The sequence below is a fragment of the Heloderma suspectum genome, chromosome 15 (genome assembly GCF_057233095.1).
Source record: "Heloderma suspectum isolate Gila_16-S chromosome 15, 16-S_ref, whole genome shotgun sequence".
Taxonomy (NCBI): domain Eukaryota; kingdom Metazoa; phylum Chordata; class Lepidosauria; order Squamata; family Helodermatidae; genus Heloderma; species Heloderma suspectum.
In genome coordinates this window covers 16,491,065-16,509,389 of record NC_139472.1, presented here as the reverse complement: position 1 = coordinate 16,509,389, position 18,325 = coordinate 16,491,065, and the positions used below count along the sequence as shown (strand labels likewise).

At 48.1% G+C, this 18,325-nt stretch overlaps 1 protein-coding gene across 1 annotated transcript; it reads right to left on the bottom strand.

The window, feature by feature from the left end:
- Positions 1-682: 682 nt before the first annotated feature.
- LOC146335407 (arylacetamide deacetylase-like 3) lies at positions 683-17,926 on the bottom strand. Its single transcript, XM_084822210.1, has 4 exons — positions 17,774-17,926; positions 6,692-6,908; positions 5,463-5,526; positions 683-1,457 (listed from the first exon to the last, which is right to left on the bottom strand). Exons 1-4 carry the CDS (start codon positions 17,792-17,794, stop codon positions 683-685), a joined length of 1,077 nt encoding a protein of 358 aa, XP_084678336.1. The 5' UTR covers positions 17,795-17,926.
- Positions 17,927-18,325: the final 399 nt, after the last annotated feature.

The window sequence follows — 18,325 nt, the reverse complement described above, 5'->3', positions numbered from 1 at the left end:
CTTTTCTAAAATTGGTTACAATAACTAATTCATTTCAGGACATTTTTAGAGGTCTAACTGACAGCTGCTACCCCTGTCTCAACCCAGGATCAACAATTTCAGCATTTCTTTATTCAGAACACATGCAAAAACGCTGTGTAAATCACTCTCAACAGTGACATAATTAAGAAGGATATAAGGAAATTGTTTCCAAGCTTTCAACAATTCCAATTACTAAAATTAGAGCAGATATGACAGATTAGCAGTACAGAGAGAAGTCTATATGTAGGGATGCTGGAGATATTCGAGATTAACTAAAATGAGCTTGGATTTCTATGAATCTGACCTGTGGAATCCACAGCAGAATGACCCCCTTAGGCCACATGGAGTCCGTGGACCTTTGGATTTATTTATTTTTTAATTTCCCAAAATCTATGCATATTTATTTTGTAGGAAAATAAGCAAGTTCCTGCTGAGGAAAAGTTGAATGGAATGGGGGATAACATGCTAAATGTTCCATACTCAGGTAAATTATGTAAATTCTTATGAAGCCTCTGATGTAATTATTTGCATATTTTTCCACAGGATGAAAAAAAAATTGCATCTATTTGTGAACAGATGATGGAGCAAAAGGCACCTGACAATCTGTGAAACACAGACAGAACAGATTTTAAACAGTCCACACATCGCTAATTAGATGTTTCTATAAATCTTTTAAGAAGTGTATTAAATGTTCAAAACTGTCCCGTGTGCTTGGAAATTCCATTAGTCCATAATCAATTCCAAATGTTATTCCATGGAATCCATCCTTAACATGATGCCATTTCACCTTCACACCATTGTCCTCCAGCCGTTTCTTGTACAACAGGCCATCATCCCTGACAACATCATACTCACAGGTTAAAATGAAAGTCTCTGGGAACTGGCGGATAACACTATCCTCTGCTAAAAGTGGGGAAAACTTTGTATCAAATACTTCTTTGGACATTTCATAAAGTTCTTTTGAAAATGGAGCAGGTTCTGGTGGCACATAGCCCCTCACCTTAAATTCTTCTGGAATGTCCTCTACGCTAATCCATTTTCTGTACTTCACCCTGATATCCTCAGGAACATGGGCGTTCTTCATGAATCCATCCACGTTGATAACTTTCCCAGAGAGATACAAGAAGCCAAGTTTGACAGCTCGTTTCTTGAACAAGATTGGGATTGAATGGTTTTGCTGATAGGAAGGCAAGTTGAAGTCCACTGCCTGGAGGAATGGGTAGAACAAGAACTGGGCCCGTAGCCTTGGGAGATCCTTCCTCATCACCAGTTCTTGACAGACTGCAGCAGCAAATGTGCCACCGCTACTGTCCCCACCAATGGTGATGTGGTGGGGGTCCACGCCATAATCCTCCGCATTCTTCAGAAAGTGGATTGCAGCAGTGCAACAGTCCAGTACTGGGGCTGGAAATTGATGCTCGGGAGCCAAACGAAACCTAATGAAAAAGCAAGACCTGGTCTAAACTCGTCATGGTACATTCCATGGAAAATGGGTATTTTTCTGCATGATATATATATTGCTTTCACCAATCTGACCATCTTTTTACAATAAAAGATGGTTCCTCTTTCATACCACTTTAAAACAAAAAAATATCTTGTATCAATTAAGTGTCCTCAAATTATGCTACATTTGAGCTATTTAACTCCATATAATCCCACACGTTATATAGTTGTTGTTTCTCCTTTAGAATACTCAAAACACTTCTCCTACTGTCAACCACCTGCTGCCCCTCATCCAGTTCTTCTATTGCCTGTCCCCACTCATTTCCTTTGTCCATTCCACTTCCTTTCTGCTCTTCCCACTTGGGGGAGGAAGTTCTGCAGCTATTTTAAGGGAGGCAATGCCAGTGATGCAAAGAGAGTGCCCCATAAACTCTCTTGGAAAGACCAGTAATTGATCCAATCATGCTAGGCTGCACTTGCCTAAAAACAAGATTGACTCCCTTCCTTCAATGCCTAATTCCACTCTTTCTGTTGGAAGATTAATTTAATGCTTGAAACATCCCGTGCGTATTTACAAGCAGAACCAAAACTCCAAGGGATGTTGCACAGATCATAAAACTTGGGAAGGGTGAATCCCACAACGTCCCTTGGGGTGTCAGCCGATGGGCAATTTGGGCTGCTTGGGGCCCCACAGATTTCTCCAGAGCCCTGGCCCATTGGCCGGAGTTGGCGAAGTGGCTCTCCAGCTTTCTAAAAGACAGCTGCCATTAGCCTACTGTGGGAAAATTACAGCCATAAATGGGGTATTTTATGCCACTGGAGGCTGTAAAGCACTTACTTTTGCATAAATTACAGCTGTTTGCAGCTCTATTTATGTAAAAGTAAGTGCTTTATGGCCTCAAATGGTGTATAATATGCTATTTACAGCTGTAATTTTCCTGTGATTAGCAAATGGCAGCTGCCATTAGCCTATCGTGTTTTGTAGAAGGCTGGAGAGCCACCCTGCAGGAACTCTTGCAGATGCAGAGGTGACTGCAGGTGGTCCGCAGCATACTCCGGAGGTCTGATTCTTTGGAATCCGGCCTCATTTAAGTCCGTGGCAGATTTCTCCAGCATCCCTACATCCCTACATAAAACTCACGCACCACCACCATACACAGTCTAAAACTTGTCAACATCACTATATGGAACAGCAGCAGGTCTCCCTAAGGGTTCAGGTCAGAGGAAGGGTCAGATTTAGGGATGTCAGAGAATTCCGCGATGGATCTCAGTGAGGCTGAATGCCAGTGCATTCAGCCCCCTGAAACCCATCGTGGAATGAAGCCCCCGGCCCCCCACCCCATGAAAGGCGCGCAAAACGGAGCACTTACCTGCGGAGGCTGTGATTGGCTACGTAAGTATTTACGTAGCCTATCACGGCGGGGGGGGGGACCCCAGTGTACACAAATGGTGGTGGCTACCGCCATTTGCATACACTGGGGTTTTCCCCCTGCCATGATAGGCTACGTAAATACTTACGTAGCCTATCACAGCGAAAGAAAGGGACACAAATGACAGTGGCTACAACAGCCGCCATTTGCGTCCCTGCAGGGCTACCTGCCCAGCAGCCAGATGTCCGGCTGCGGGCGGCCGGAGCTGGCCAGTGGCTCCGCAGCTTGGCCATGGAGCGGAGCCAGCCAGCCAGGATTCCGAGGGGAGGCACGGATCACCTCCCCCCCCCAGCGAGGATTCCGGGGGGAGGGACGGAGCTCCTCCCCTCCCCTAGTGGAACCCGGCGGAGCCAGGTAAGCGGGTTTTTGTACACCCCTAGTCAGAATATGGCAACAGGAGCCTGCCAGTTTTTCTGAGGATGTCCAACTCAATGGGGCTCTGTCAAGCTCATAACTCCTAGTGGGGTTAGCCTTTTGTTGGATTCCTTAAGCTGGTAATGCCCAGACTTTGATAACATAGAAGAGGAAACAACAAAGAAAGGGTTTTTTTCAACTTCTTCTGTAAGAAGGGGCAAGCAAGGGCTATGTAATCCAAACCTATTATAGGGGTGTACGAAACCCCACTTACTTTGCTCCGCTGGGGTCCGCAGGGGGGAGGCGATCCATTCCTCCCCCCAGAATCCTCCCAGCCAGCTCTGCTCCATAGCGGGTCCACGGAGCCACTGGCCAGAGCGATCCGCAGCCTATCACAGCTAAAGCAGTGACGGAAACAAATGGCGTCCCCTATGCAGGATGCCATTCGTGGCTGCACACCGGAGCAGCAGCCAGCAGCGGCCGGATTCGGACCGCCGGAGACAGGTAGGATCCAGTCCGTGGGGACTTTGCGGGGTGGCGGGGGGAATTGCTCCATTCTGCCATGTACTTCTAAAGAATCCAGCCACACTGGAGTCCGTGGCGGAATTCTCCGCCATCCCTAATAAGGAATCCCCATAGCTGCAAGAGAGCTCTGAGTTACTCCACTCCCATCAGTAGCAACTAGAAATGTGCATCTGATGCAGCTGAAACCCAAATCCTAACCTTTTTTCAGCCCCTTTGTACCACTTCCTGAGGCAAAGCAGGCTTCCTCTGAAGTGACCAGAACCGAAGCTGGACCCTGTACGAGCCTTTGTTTGCACATTCGGTTTGGAAAGGCAGACAGCATGTCTCCCAAAATATCATCTTTTGCTTTTTTAGCTCCAAACATTGATGAGGGAGGCAAGGAAGGGCGTGGGTTGGTGGAGCCACTCACCAACCCCAAGTAGGCACTTCAGAAAATGCCTCACTTGGACAGTTTCAGGATCCATCTGCTTCGACCCGGCATCGAACCTGAGTTGAGGCTTGGAAATATGAGGCTTTGGACCCCTCATTAACACTCATGAAAAATCAAAACATGGCTACTACCCTGCTCCCTCCACCCCACCCCACCCCACCCCCAGAACTGGATGATATTTACAGGTGCAGTCAACTTTAAGAGGGAATTATTTTCCGAACAAATCTGGGGAGGGGGTGAAGCACAGCTCAGGGGTGTGTGTGTGCACCCATTTTCCTGCACCTTTTTCTCTGACAGCGGGCAGGGATCATTCCAAGAACTTCCAGGAAGCTGCCATTTTAAAAATGGCGACTCCCTGTGATAAGAGCCGGCATGCGTCCAAGCCTCAGGAGCTGGCAGTGGTGATGATGGTGGAGGAGGAGGAGGAAGAGAAGGCAGTGGCGGTGGAGGAGGAGAAAGTGGAGGCGGCAGAGAAAGAAGCAGAGAAGGTGGCGGCGGTGGAGAAGGTGGCAGCAGCAGAGAAGGTGGCGGCAGCAGCGACAGGGGAGGCGGCAGAGGTGGGCAGCACAGGTAAGAACCCAGAGGTGCTGGCACGGCTGGGATGGGGTTGCCGATGCTCGGAAGCGCACCGAGTGCTTCGGGGAGCCCCCGACCCGCTCTAAGTCTCTCCGAGAACCCTACGTTTCACCTCAGAAGGGGCTCAAAGTGGCCCAAAGCAACCCGCTTCGACTCGGGCCCCGGGCCTTGGGCCGAAGCGGTGCACAGCCCGACTCGGAAGCTTGAGGCTAGTTTCAGGGAAAGGGAGCAGCTAGCGAGGGGTGAAACTCCGGCAGTGCCCTGCTAAAAGAACAAGTAGCCTTGGGGACGGATGGACCCATCTCCATCTGGGGTGCAGGGGAACTCGAAGAGCTGCCCCCCACCCCGCTCATGTACCAGCTCGGTGAGCCACCCTGCTTGCCCCACCTGCCCGCCTGCCAAGCCCTGCAAGCTGCCCCTCCTCCATGCCAAGGATTCCAGCAGTGAAGCCCTTGTGCTTTATGCACACAAGGGCTTGACTGCCAGAATCCTCCCTCCTTGGGAGGAGGACACGGCTAGAGTGCTGGGGCGCTGCTGAGGCCCCCTCCTATTTCCTTGACAGCTGGGGGAGGCAGGATGGGTCCTCCATAACACTCCCAGCCGCTTGTCAACCCCTTCCTCAGACTCCTGCACCATCCCTAAGTGCCCTTCCTTCCTGATACCACCAGGGTGAAGCCACTTACCCAACAGTCACAACCACAGAATCACTTTCTCGTGAAATGTAGCGGCTCACCCTTTCATACGCTTCTGAAAAACAGACATATTGTTTTTCAAGGAAGGTCACTTAATAACTTCCACAAATATGTATTGAGAGAAAACACTCTCTGGTGCTGTTTCATTCCCATAGAAAACATGCTGTAAAGGAGGTATCAAGGCAGATGTGATCATGTGAATTTTGTTATATCCTAACTGCTAACATCCAAGTGGGGCTACCAGGTGACAAGCAGAAAAGATTCAAACCTAAGCCAGTATGGCGGGCTCTTTTGTGTGTTCATTTTCAGTTATTCCTCAGCATTTCTGAAAGCAAGGGAAGTTCATTGGCCACAAAGCTAGAAATTGCAACGGAACTGTTCACCTCTACAACAGGGTCCCATGCAGCAGTTTGAATGGAAGTTGAACTGTCGAGAGCCAGTGTGGTGTAATGGCTACAGTGTTGGACTGGGAGTCGGGAGATCCGGGTTCTAGTCCCGACTCAGCCGTGGAAGCTCACTGGGTGACTTTGGGCCAGTCACTGCCTCTCAGCCCAACCCACCTCACAGGGTTGTTGTGAGGATAAAATGGAGAGGGGGAGGCTAACGTAAGCCACCTTGGGTTCCTTAAGGAGGAAAAATGGTGGGATATAAATGTTACAAATAAATACAAATGAATAAACTGCAAATGGAGGGCCGTTTGGAGGGATATGAAGGTGGGATATAAATGTAATAAATAAATAAATATAAACAAACAAACAAACAAACAAACAAACTGCAAATGGAGGGCCTTCTCAGTGGTGGTCTGGTGCCAACTTTGTCATCTTTTCAGCGCCAGGTTAAAACTGCCCTGGTCTCTCAGGCATTTTGCAGCATAGAATGAGTCTCTGTGATTGTCTCTGGCTGATGGTTTTAAATTATTTTACATATTTATTGTTGTTGTGTGTGCTATTCATTTTATGTCATTATGTGAATAGTTTTATACTTTATATAATGTATTTCAATGGGTTTTTTAAAAAAAATTCATGAACCGCCCAGACAGCTTCTGCTAAGGGCCAGTAAAGAAATATAATATAATAAATGAAACAAAATGAAATAGGTGAATTATGAATGATTCATTAGTTCACTCGCAAAACATTCAGAACCCTTTCTTTTAAAGTAGCAGTCCAAATTCTTCTAAAGTAACATCATGAAAAATTGTAGGCTCACTTCAAAGAACTTACGAATGCTTCCGAGCAGCCCGACTCCTCCATGAAGATAAAGCACTCCCCTTCTGTACCCAACAGGTGATGATTTTGGATGGTACACCCTCACTGGCACGTCATCAAAAAGCAGATCTTGGATAACCAGAGTTGAGTCCTTCATTGGCGGTATTCCATTCATCATAATTCTCCAGATTCGGTACCTCTGGCAAATGCCAACCTTTTCTGCAAAGAGTGCCTGTTTAGAGGAAGACATAGGGAAGAAATGAATATAAGATGCATTTAGCGTTTATGCCCCATCAATTTGAGCCTTAGGGTGCAATCCTATGGGGATAGTTGGCCGCCTCTGAACTCGGAGGGGAACGACTAGGCAATGCAGGGCAGCTGGAGTGCAAAGGGGATCTTCTCTGAACTCTGGCCACCCTGTGTTTGAGGCTAGATGGCCAATTTCGGCTATCTAGCTGGGCTCCTTAGACCAGGGGAGGGAAGAGCCTGTTTGGCACATAGGAAGCATTGTACCACTGCTTCCACTGTCCCCTCCCTGCCCCCCCCAGGAATGCCCCCTTCCCCCACCACCACCACACTGCTCTTACGAGCGCGGAGCCAGGGACGAACCGCACTGGCTACAAGGTGGCAAGGGAAGGGTGTGGAGGTGGTTTACTGGGAACCAACCTCAGAACACTGGCTCCAAGCTCAGTTCCCAGAAAATGAAAAATCCTATGGCTGTCTAGCTGCTGCCTAGCAGCCATAGGATTGTGCCCCAAGGCATTTATGTTCTCAAGAACAGAAGTAAAAAAAAAAAAAAAAAAAAAGACAACCCTCCCCTGTCTGCAGAGGTGAAGAACAGAAGTAGGAAAATGCTTCCCACAGCCTTGGAGCCAGTTAGATGCAGTGACCAGGGGCTGAGGAGCGTTTCATTCAGTTTGTATTTTGAGAGGAATTTACTGAATCAATATGCAAAGAAGAACAAACTCCGCTGTCATATTCTCTTCGCATTCCTCAGAATTGGCTGATGCAGTTTCCGAACAAAAAGTGTGTACAAAAATGCATATAGAATGGAAAAGTCTACAGAAATTGTGGCTTGGCGGGTGGGTGGGTGGGTGGGTGGGTAGGGGGACAAGAAATACATATGGGAGAACCATTTGCAAAAATTGTGTATTAAGCAAAATTGTGTACAAATATGCATATATTAAGCAAAATACACACAAAAATGCATGTGGAAACAGGGCAGAATGATGAACCAGAACCTGGAACAGAGCAAAACTGAAGCCTTATTCGGGCACTATTGTTTTTCAAAGGCAATTTTATATTTATTGAATGCTGGGTTTCTAATTTAGTTTGGGAAGCCTTAGGGTGCATTGCCTGGGTGGGGAATGTTGGGAGTTGTAGGATTTTTGTTTTCCTGTCTAAATAGGCACAGTTAGAGAAGAACTATACAAATGAAGTGACATTCAAATGGCTTTCTGAACAAGGTTATGAATGGGGTAAGCAAGAATGGGGATGGGTGGAAGGCTTACCTCCAGGTCTGGGGCGGGGGGGGGTGTCTGCAGGGGGGAGGTGATCCCTCCCTCCCTCCCAGAATCCTAGCTGGCCAGCTCCACTCTGCGGCGATTCCGCAGAGCTTCTCCGTAAACAGCTGCATTTACCTTGAACTAAGACCTTTATGGCTGCAAATGGTGTAGTGGACACCATTTGGGTCCACAGTCAATCTGCCCAGCCAGTGATACGGCAATGGCGGCTATATCACTGGCGCTCCGGAGCCGGCCGGTACAGAGGATCCGGCTGGCGAGGATTCCTCCTGGAGGCGGAGGTAAGTCTTCCAATCCTCCACGGACTCCGGGGGGGGGGGATTCTTTTGAATCTGGCCTCACTGGGGTCTGTGGAGGATTTCTCTCCCATCCCTAGGCAAGAATGAACTTTTTCCTAATTGATTGCAAGGCACTCCAGAGCCTTTTTGGCTGTGTGAAATAAGAATACTTTGAAGTAGGAGAGCCCACCTAGGGAGATGGTGGGCTCTCCCACACTGGAGGCATTCAAGATGAAGCTGGACAGTCACCTATCAGGGATTCTCTGACCTGGATTCCTGCATTGAACAGGAGTTTGGACTCGATGGTCTTGTAGGCCCCTTCCAACCCTACTATTCTATGAATGAATGAATGAATGATGCTGAGCTTGGGCAAAAAAAAATTTAAATGAGTACGAGAGTATTAAAACAAAGAATGCTGCCTCTGAGGCAACAGGAAGAACTATGCAATATTTTGATTTACTGGACTCTTTTTAATGTATGCACAGGGAACCAGTTGTAAATAAAGTTCAGGGCACAGGAATTAATCCACCTAGCAAGGCCCAACGGGAAAAAGAACACATTAGGAGGGAGTACTACACAAAACCCCACCAGCCCCCTTTCACACAACAGCCTCTGCCTGTTTCTGACCATGGAAATTAAAGAGAGCTGAGCCTTCCTTCTCCAACTCAGCACACAATTTTTCTCAGGACGATCCCTACTGCATCTCAGAACCAACGAATCATTAATATTAGTTTTGGAATTCTGTCATAGGCCATTGTTAATTCACTAGAAACTAGAGATGTACAGATTTTGTTAAATCTGTTGCATCTGTGTTTTGCGGATTATCCAGTGTCTTTTGTTCTGTCACCCACTCATTGACAGAATCGGATTTTAGCTATGAGGATTTCATCCCTGTTTGCTAATGTGCATTTGCGCTAATGCATGTTTGAGCAAATCCCCACCACCACCCACCAGCCCCTGCCACCAATATAAAACAAGTGTTCAGCTTAACTTTTCGTTTTGATTATTCATCATTATTTAAGCTACTGCTGCATTGCAGTAGAACATCCCTTTGGTAGGTTGAAGGAATGGTGGAGCTGTTTGAAAATTGTTCTAGGATCTTATCTCTGATATAATTGTAGTGAGCTTTGCACAACACATCATTTGTCTAGGGATGTCAGAGAATTCCGCCACGAATCTCGGGGAGGCCGAATGCCAGCGCATTTGGCCCCCCGAAATCAGTGGCGGAATGGTCTGCCCCCCTGCCCCCCCCAGGATGGGACTTACCTTGGACGGATCTTCTGGCGGCAGTGGCTCCGGCGGCGGTTCAGCGGCGGCGGCTGGTCTTCCGACCGGCTGCCGCCGCCACCATTTCTAGTTAAAACAAAAACAAAACAAAAAAAGTGATAGGCTACGTAAAGATTTACATAGCCTATCACGGCTAGATTTTTTAAAAAAACACCGTGATAGCCTACGTAAATGTTTACGTAGCCTATCACGGCTGATTTAAAAGAAAAAAAAACACGCGTACGCAAATGGCGGCGCCCATGGGCACCGCCATTTGCGTTCCTTATTTTGGCATGTCTTAGTCTACGTAAACATTTACGTAGACTAAGACGACGAAAATAAGGGGAACGCAAATAGCGTAGACACTACACTATTTGCGTTCCCCTTATTTTCGCCATCTTAGTCTACATAAATGTTTACGTAGACTAAGACATGCCAAAATAAGGAACGTTAAATGTTTATGTAGACTAAGACATGCCAAAATAAGGAACGCAAATGGCGGCGCCCATGGGTGCCGCCATTTGCATACATGCATTTTTTTTTCTTTTAAATCAGCTGTGATAGGCTACGTAAACATTTATGTAGCCTATCATGGCTGACTGCAGGGACGCAAACAGCGGCTATGGCCGCTGCCATTTGCGGAGCCGGCCAGCCAGGATTCGGGGGGAGGGACGGAGCGCGTCCCCCCCGGCCAGAATTTCGGGGGGAGGGACGGAGCGCCTCCCCTCCACCATGAATCAATTTCACTAAAAGGTAAGTGACTTTCGTACATCCCTACATTTGTCACACTATGAAGAGCTACTGCTCATCAATCAGACTCTAGACAACCATACCATGATGGCATTGATGATCCTTTTCCTCTAATAACCAGCACAAGAACAGCAATGGATTGAGAAACACAAGACATCATGCAAGTTCCTGCAAGTTATTCTTGGAGAGCTCATTTACATATTTATAGACAGCGACATTTTTAGAAACTCTGTGTCAACCTTTCCCATACTGTTGCTCTCCAGATATTTCAGACTATGTCTCCCAGCAACCCTGCTCCCTGGTAGCTGGGGCTGATGGCAGTTGAAGTCCAAAGGATCTGGAGAAGATTGGGGAAGGTTGCTCTATGTGAATTCATTTGAATCAAAGAGAAGAAAAGATCGAGCAACTATATTAGGAATGATCCCTGTACACCTATCTTTTGAAATATGTGCAAGCCATAGCATTTAGTTTGCAAAAATTGCATTCCACCCAGATCGTATCGTATGATGCTGTATTGCATGATCCACCCACCCCCCTTCACCATATGTGTGCTAAAGTTCCCCGGGGTGCAATCCTATGCATGTTTAGACAGAAAAAATGTCCTACAATTTCCAGCATGCCCCAGCCAGCATGGCTGGCTGGATTGATGCTGAGAGTTGTAGGCCTTTTTTCTGTCTAAACATGCATAGGATTGTGCCTTAATAGTATCAACATTCAAGGTTGGGTACAATCCTATCGATTGCACCCTTGCTGTTTGGAAGCCCCTGAACGTGGAGGAGAACGTGAAGCCCCTCCGAGTTTCCTATGCCCTGCCAGGTTGAAGCCAGTATGGCAGGAGGAACAGCGGAGGTGATCTTCACCTTCCTGTCCTCCGATCTCCTGTATTTTCACTAGCCAGGCTTTTCAGCCCAACTAGCAAGGGTGCATTGGAGGGTAACAAAAGGAGGCTGGATAAGGATTGCCAACAGTTTTATTCTTCAGTAAATCCAGGTTTGTTTGTTCGTTCATTTGTTTGTTTTAAAAAAGTGGCTTCAAGGTAAAAATCGAATTGCGAAACCTATTTGGTCGAATGACAGATGAGCCCCTCCGGATCATTCAATAGACTTCTTCTTGGGAGGTTTTAAATGTGTATTGGCCCCAGGAGTGTAGCCCACTCATTTGTAGTGTTAGAGGGGCCTAGAGATCCTTAATGCTTTGTTTAAGCTCACTGTAAGCCTCTGAGCATGTGAAATGAGACAAAAGCCAATAGCAGCTTGCTTCGCATTCCATACTGCTGAGTAAAGTATCTTGTGCCTGGGAAGCAAAGTATGTTTGTGTAAGCTGCAGGTAGCTATGTCAAAGAATTCCACGATGGATCTCGGTGAGGCCAAATGCCAGTGCATTCGGCCCCCCGAAATCCGTGGTGGAACGAAGCCCCCCACCCCCCCAACCCACAAAAGGCACGCGAAACAGAGCACTTACCTGCTCCTGTCCGCACCGCTTTGTGAATGGCATCCGTCTTGCGGCCGCCATTCGCTTCCTCCTCTTCATAGCCGTGATAGGCTATGTAAATACTTACGTAGCCTATCACGGCTCAATACAGGGATGCAAATGGCAGCGGAGCGGAGCCGGATGGGTAGGATTCCAGGGAGAGGGACGGAGCATCTCCCCCCCATTGAGGATTCCGGGGGGAGGGACGGAGCACCTCCCCCCCACCGCGGATGCCCCTGCATGGAGCCAGTTAAGGGATTCGTACATCCCTAGCTATGCTGGGAATGGACACTAGGTGCGCTTGCTGCTGTTATGCTGCCTTGTTGCTAACATGTAGAGTATAAGACCCATTAGATCCCATGGCTCTGGTTTCAGAGAAGCTGTCTGATCCAACTATCGGGTACACCTGTGTGCTGTAAGTTACCCAATAAAGTCTCCTTGTAAGTAAACAATTGAATCTGATTTAAGTAAGTGAATCTTGGCACCTCTAACCTAAGAGTTCAGAGCCTACGGCCAGGGCAATACAACATGAGGAGGGATTTCTTTCCCTTATTTCTTTTTACATTGCACTCCTATACAGGTCTACTCAAAAGTGCATCCCATTGAGTTCAACGGGGCTTACTTCCAGGTAAGTGGGTAGGGGAGTTCAGCCTTTAGCTTTAAGATTGGTTTCACACCACCTTCTACATGCACGGAGCAAAACAACATGAGAATTCAAGATGGTGGCACAGATGTGTGTGTGGGGGGAACCCTGCATGCAATGACACAATTTAATACTACTTGAAAGGTGATTTGAAGGCTAGTCCTTTGCCACTTTTTCTGGGGCCTGAAGTTGTCTGCTCCTTTTGCCCACTCCACTCCACCCACACTTTTTAATGTCAGAAAGAGATTAATGGATTAGCTAGTGCTATCAGGCATCTGATCAAAAGCAGGGCAGAAATCAGCATTTTATTCAGAAAGGAGAAGAAAATGCACTGTGAGGATAAAACAGAAATCTTGGGGCTTACGTTCTACTTTGTGCTGGAACATAGAAAGTAACCTGCACGGAAGTTGCATTCAGCCTAGGGATGTCGGAGAATTTCTCCACGAATCTCTGGGAGGCCGAATGCCAGCGCATTCGGCCCCCCAAAATTGGTGGGGAAATTCTCCGACACCCCCACCCCGGGATGGGACTTACCTTGTGCGAATGTCCCTCGTGGCGGCGGGTCCCGGCGGCGGTGCAGCAGCGGCGGCCAGTCTTCCGACCGGCTGCCACCGCCGCCATTTCCAAGTAAAGTAAAAAAAAAAAAAAACACACGTGATAGGCTACGTAAAGATTTACGTAGCCTATCACGGCTAGATTTTCAAAGTCAGCCATGATAGGCTACGTAAATCTTTACATAGCCTATCACGGCTGACTTTGGGGGGGGGAAGCGCATATGCAAATGGCGGCGCCCATGGGCGCCGCCATTTGCGTTCCTTATTTGGGCACGGATAGTCTACGTAAAGATTTACGTAGACTACGGTGAAAATAAGGGCAACGCAAATAGCGTTGCCCTTATTTTCGCCGTAGTCTATGTAAATCTTTACGTAGACTACCCGTGCCCAAATAAGGAATTCAAATGGCGGTGCCCATGGGTGCCGCCATTTGTGTACGCGTTTTTTTTTCCCAAAGTCAGCCGTGATAGGCTATGTAAAGATTTACGTAGCCTATCACAGCTGACTTTGAAAATCTAGCCGTGATAGGCTACGTAAATCTTTACGTAGCCTATCACGTGTTTTTTTTTTTACTTTACTTTTTTCTTTCATGGCCGGGGAGACGGGGCGCTCCCCCTCAGCCAGAATTTCGGCGGGGAGGGATGGGGCGCCTCCCCCCAGGCCAGAATTTCGGCAGGGAGAAATGAAGCGCCTCCCCACCCGCCAAGAATTTCGGGGGGAGAAACGAAGCACCTCCTCCCCCCCGAAAGAAACTGCGGGACCAGGTAAGGGACTTTCGTCCATCCCTAATTCAGCCAGCAATAGTGAAAACAAGTGATGGGGCTTCACTCGGTGCATGAACAGCTAAGCCCACAATCCAATGCATGCTTAGAAAGAAAAAAAAACTCCCAGCATTCCCCAACCACTTGTGCTGGCTTCAGAATGCTGGGAGTTGTAGGACCTTTTCTGTCTAAACATGTATAGGATTGCAACCTAATGGTATGAATAATTCAAGATGTGTACCGGAGGTGTAAGACATGTGTACCCAGTAGGGATGTATGGATTATGATCCAGATGGCAATTATAGCATGGGGTGGCGGTGGGGGGAAAGGATTACTGTCTCCCTAACCCCCCATGCTAGGGTCCCAATCTGTGTCATAACATGTAGTCTGACACCACATTCCATAACAAAAGGAATAGGCATTGGCATAGAAGCTTGCTGCAATGTCTCTGACAACCTTGGAGTACTGGCAGCATTCTAGCTTCAGAGTGATACTGAGTCTGCCCAACATAACTTTGCCAGCAGTTGCTGCCATAGGCTTTCGAGGGGCAGAAAACCCTTAAGAACTTTTGAACTACTACTCAGAACTTCACTAAACCAATGGAAGGCACAAGTGTGTGTGTGTGTGTGTGTGTGTGTCTTTGGGATGTGTTTCCCTCCCCTGCTCTGCGCCTAATAGGGGTGTACGAACCCCACTTACCAGTCCACTCCGGGGTCCACTGAGGGGGGGGAGGAGATCTGTCCCTTCCCCTGGAATCCTCCCTGGCCAGTTCTGCTCTGCGGCAAGTCCGCAGAGCTGCCAGCCGTGCCTGTCCACAGCTGGACTTCCGTCCGCTGCCGGGCTGCAGATGCAAATGGCATCCAGCGTAGCAGACACCATTTGCATCCCTGCTCTTTTCTTGATAGGCTACGTAAATATTTACGTAGCCTATCACCGAAAAGAGCAAGGATGCAGATGGCGTCGGCTACGCTGGATGCCATTTGCGTCCACAGTCGGGGGCAGTGGATGGATGGCAGCGGACGGACACAGACCAGCCGGCAGCAAGTAGGGTCCGTCCTGACTTTAGTTCACAGCATGGTGGGGGGGAGCAGTCCATTCCGCTACGGACTCCAGGGGGGTGGATTCTAAAGAATCCAGCCTCATTGGAGTCGGTGGCAGATTTCTCTGCTATCCCTAGCTCCTAAAAGGGATGAGGACATTTAATTCACTGTCTCCAAACTGAGAGTCAGGATACCCTCACCCATAACAGCGTGTACTAACAATGCTTGCAGGGCAGATACAGTTGTCAATGTTCTTTTAATGTGATCAGGTTTTGACCCTAGTTAACCCTATTTTCCAGTTGTCACTGCTATATTTCTGGCCATGGTTGCAATTTCGAATGAACTGGACACTAGAGCTTTGGGCAAAATTGGCCTCTAGAAATTCTCCACCTGACTTGAGGGCAGAGAAAGTTGGGAGACAATTTCACCAAATTTCTCCAAGGGGAGGAGGAATTCTCAACCGTTTCTCCCAGGTAAGGCTCCACAATGGCAGGGCTTGTAGTACTGCTTCTTCTTTTTGCCTAAGGGGGGGGGGTTGGTGGGGGGGTTGTACTGCAACTAGGCATGGTGGAGAATTCCACCACGGATCTCGGTGAGGCCGAATGCCAGCGCATTCGGCCCCCCGAAATCCATGGCGGAGCAAAACCCCCCGCCCCCCCGCCCCGCGAAATGGGCCCAGAACAGAGCCTACCTTGGTCGGCCGTTCCGGTGCTCCTCGAATGGCGGCCGCGTCTGCAGCTGCCATTTGCGTCTTTGGAATGGCCGTGACAGGCTACATAAATACTTACGTAGCCTATCACTGCTAACACAGGGATGCCATTTGCATCCCTGCGGAGGCTGTGATAGGCTACGTAGATATTTATGTAGCCTATCACGGCTAAAGCGGGAACGCAAATGGCGTAGGGAATGCCATTTGCATCCCTGCTTTAGCCGTGATAGGCTACATAAATATTTATATTTAAATACGTAATATTTACGTAGCCTATCACGGGCTGGCGTAGGGATGCAAATGGAGTCCCCTACACAAGATGCCATTTGCGTCCGCCGCAGCCTGGCAGCAGCTGGAGGCCCAGCTGCGGGTTGGCCTGGCCGGCAACTCTGCAGCCTGGCCGCGGAGCCAGCCGGGCAGGATTCCAGGGGGGAGGAACGGATTGCTTCCCCCCCATTGAGGATTCCGGGTGGGGGAACAAATTGCCTCCCCCCACCTGTGGAACCCAGCAGAGCCAGGTAAGTGGGGTTTCATACACCCCTAACTGTGACAGCATCAACTGTCTTGGCAGGCCGGTCCCCAGTTTGCATTCACCACAATGCAGGTGGGGGCAGTGTTGTGTCTGGCTCCAGGGACAAGGTGGAATTAGTGCTCTGCCAAAATCTGTCCTCCAAGTTCCTGAGTTTTCTCCCCCCATGAAAGAGGCGTCCCTTGTTCTGCCTCATTAAGGATGTTTTATAATGTATTTTTGTGGTGTTTTTGAGCTTGCCGAATCATTGGAGTGTACGAATCACTTACCCCGTTCCACTGGGGCCATCCACGGTGGGGGGTAGGCATTCCGTTCCTCCCCCTGGAATCCTCCCCTGCTGGCTCCACTCCGCGGTGACTCTGCAGAGCCGCCGGCTGGGGCCGTCCGCAGCCAGATTTCCGTTGGCTGCTGGGCTACGTCCGCAAATGGCTACGTAAATATATACGTAGCCTATCACAGCTACCGTAGGGACATGGTGTCCCTGCGTTAGCCATGATAGGCTACGTTAATACTTACGTAGCCTATCACGGCTAAAGTAAACAGGAAATAGCAGCCGCAGACTGTGGCAGCCATTCGCGGGGCAGCGGACAGCCGACAAAGCTAGGCTCTGTTCCACGTACATTTCGTGGGGTGGCAGGGGGGATTGCTCCATTCCACCATGGACTCCGGGGGGGGGGGCAGATTCTAAAGAATCCAGCCTCACTGGAGTCCATGGCCGAATCCTCTAACATCCCTACTGAATCACAGTGAGCCTCCAGGGATGCCTGCACGTCCTGATCTGAAATGGCCCCAAGGGAGAAATTACTTCATGGTGTCTAAAACTGGGCTTTAACTGAGCTGAGGAGCTGAGAAGCGGAGGAGACTACAGGGTGCCAGAGAGATGCTTGAAGAATAAAAAATGGGTCACTTGCGCTCACTCCTTGGGCACCTCTTGGGTAAGCCCAAGAAACCCAAACCCGACCCATGAGAATTTCTCCAAAATTCCTTCACCATCAAATTCCTTTTCGACAGCAATTTCTCTTCTGTCAAGTTGAATGAGAATGGTCTAAAAAAAACTGTGGGAGAAATGGTGGCACAGCACTACTGCAAACACAAAAATAAATATACTAGCAAAGACAGAAAGACTGGTATAACTGGAATTACTTCTACTGGATATAAATCAAAGACCTCATCAGCACCACTACCTATGTTACATGCAGAAGAAAAATGGAAACTCTCTTTCACTTCAAAATCACTGCCACACAAAAAGCAAATTAGAGATAAGTTCTACATACAGTTTTCTACAAGCTGGGATGACAAATACACACCGATGACTTTCCCTTTACTAGGTATGAGAGGCGGTGCTGTTCCATCAAAGTAAGAACCTGCAAAAGGCCATTTCATGAGATATGACCAGACAAAGGCACGGTATATTTCTAGCTATTCAAATTAGTCCCATGCCATCAATATGCCAGTAAATTCAGCTACTGCGGATATTCCCATTCTGTGTCCCATATTTAAATAAGCCATCCAAACCAGCCATGCTATGAACACACATCAAAAGGAAAACCTATGTTAAAATCAGGGAGACTTACCAGTCCAGCCACATAACCCATAAAAAAATTAAGAATTCCTAGTTTTGCACGCTGGGTTATCCCTGCAGGAATATGTGTCCTTGTAATATTGTAATAAATGCCCCATGCAAACAGCAAGGAAGCAATGAAAATGCTTATATATGATGCCAGAATCCACAGAAAGTGGTCAAATGCCATTCTGGAAAGAGTTATTTCCCTTCCCATAGCACCAGTGACTTCGGTGTCCTACCGCAGTTGAATCTTTCTAGTTAATCCTGAGTTAGACATCAGGCACTATCTTCCACCCACATAAGTATTACCCAGAAAGGAGCGAAGCTAGATGCTGGATGCAGATTTACAGGAAGCTGATCCACTCTGCTCTGTCTAGGCTGTATATACTTCAAATCATCATGTGGGTGTGTGAGAAATTCACCTTACAATCCTCCTCAACCAGAATACAGAAAGTTGAAACAGTAAATGCTCATTCATTTGTAGAAGATCACAACCAGAACAAAGGATTAGTTCGTAAAGAATAATAAATACTGGTTCTAGCTAGTGCTGTGCTGAACATTT

What these genes read in the sequence shown, in the direction of transcription:
- LOC146335407 (XM_084822210.1), bottom strand. Translation starts at nt 17,794, where the DNA reads ATGGGTTATGTGGCTGGACTG. An exon ending in CGGGCTGCTCGGAAGCATTC is followed by an intron (nt 5,527 to 6,691) that starts GTAAGTTCTTTG and finishes TCTGTTTTTCAG; the next exon opens with AAGCGTATGAAAGGGTGAGC. An exon ending in TCTGTGGTTGTGACTGTTGG is followed by an intron (nt 1,458 to 5,462) that starts GTAAGTGGCTTC and finishes CTTTTTCATTAG; the next exon opens with GTTTCGTTTGGCTCCCGAGC.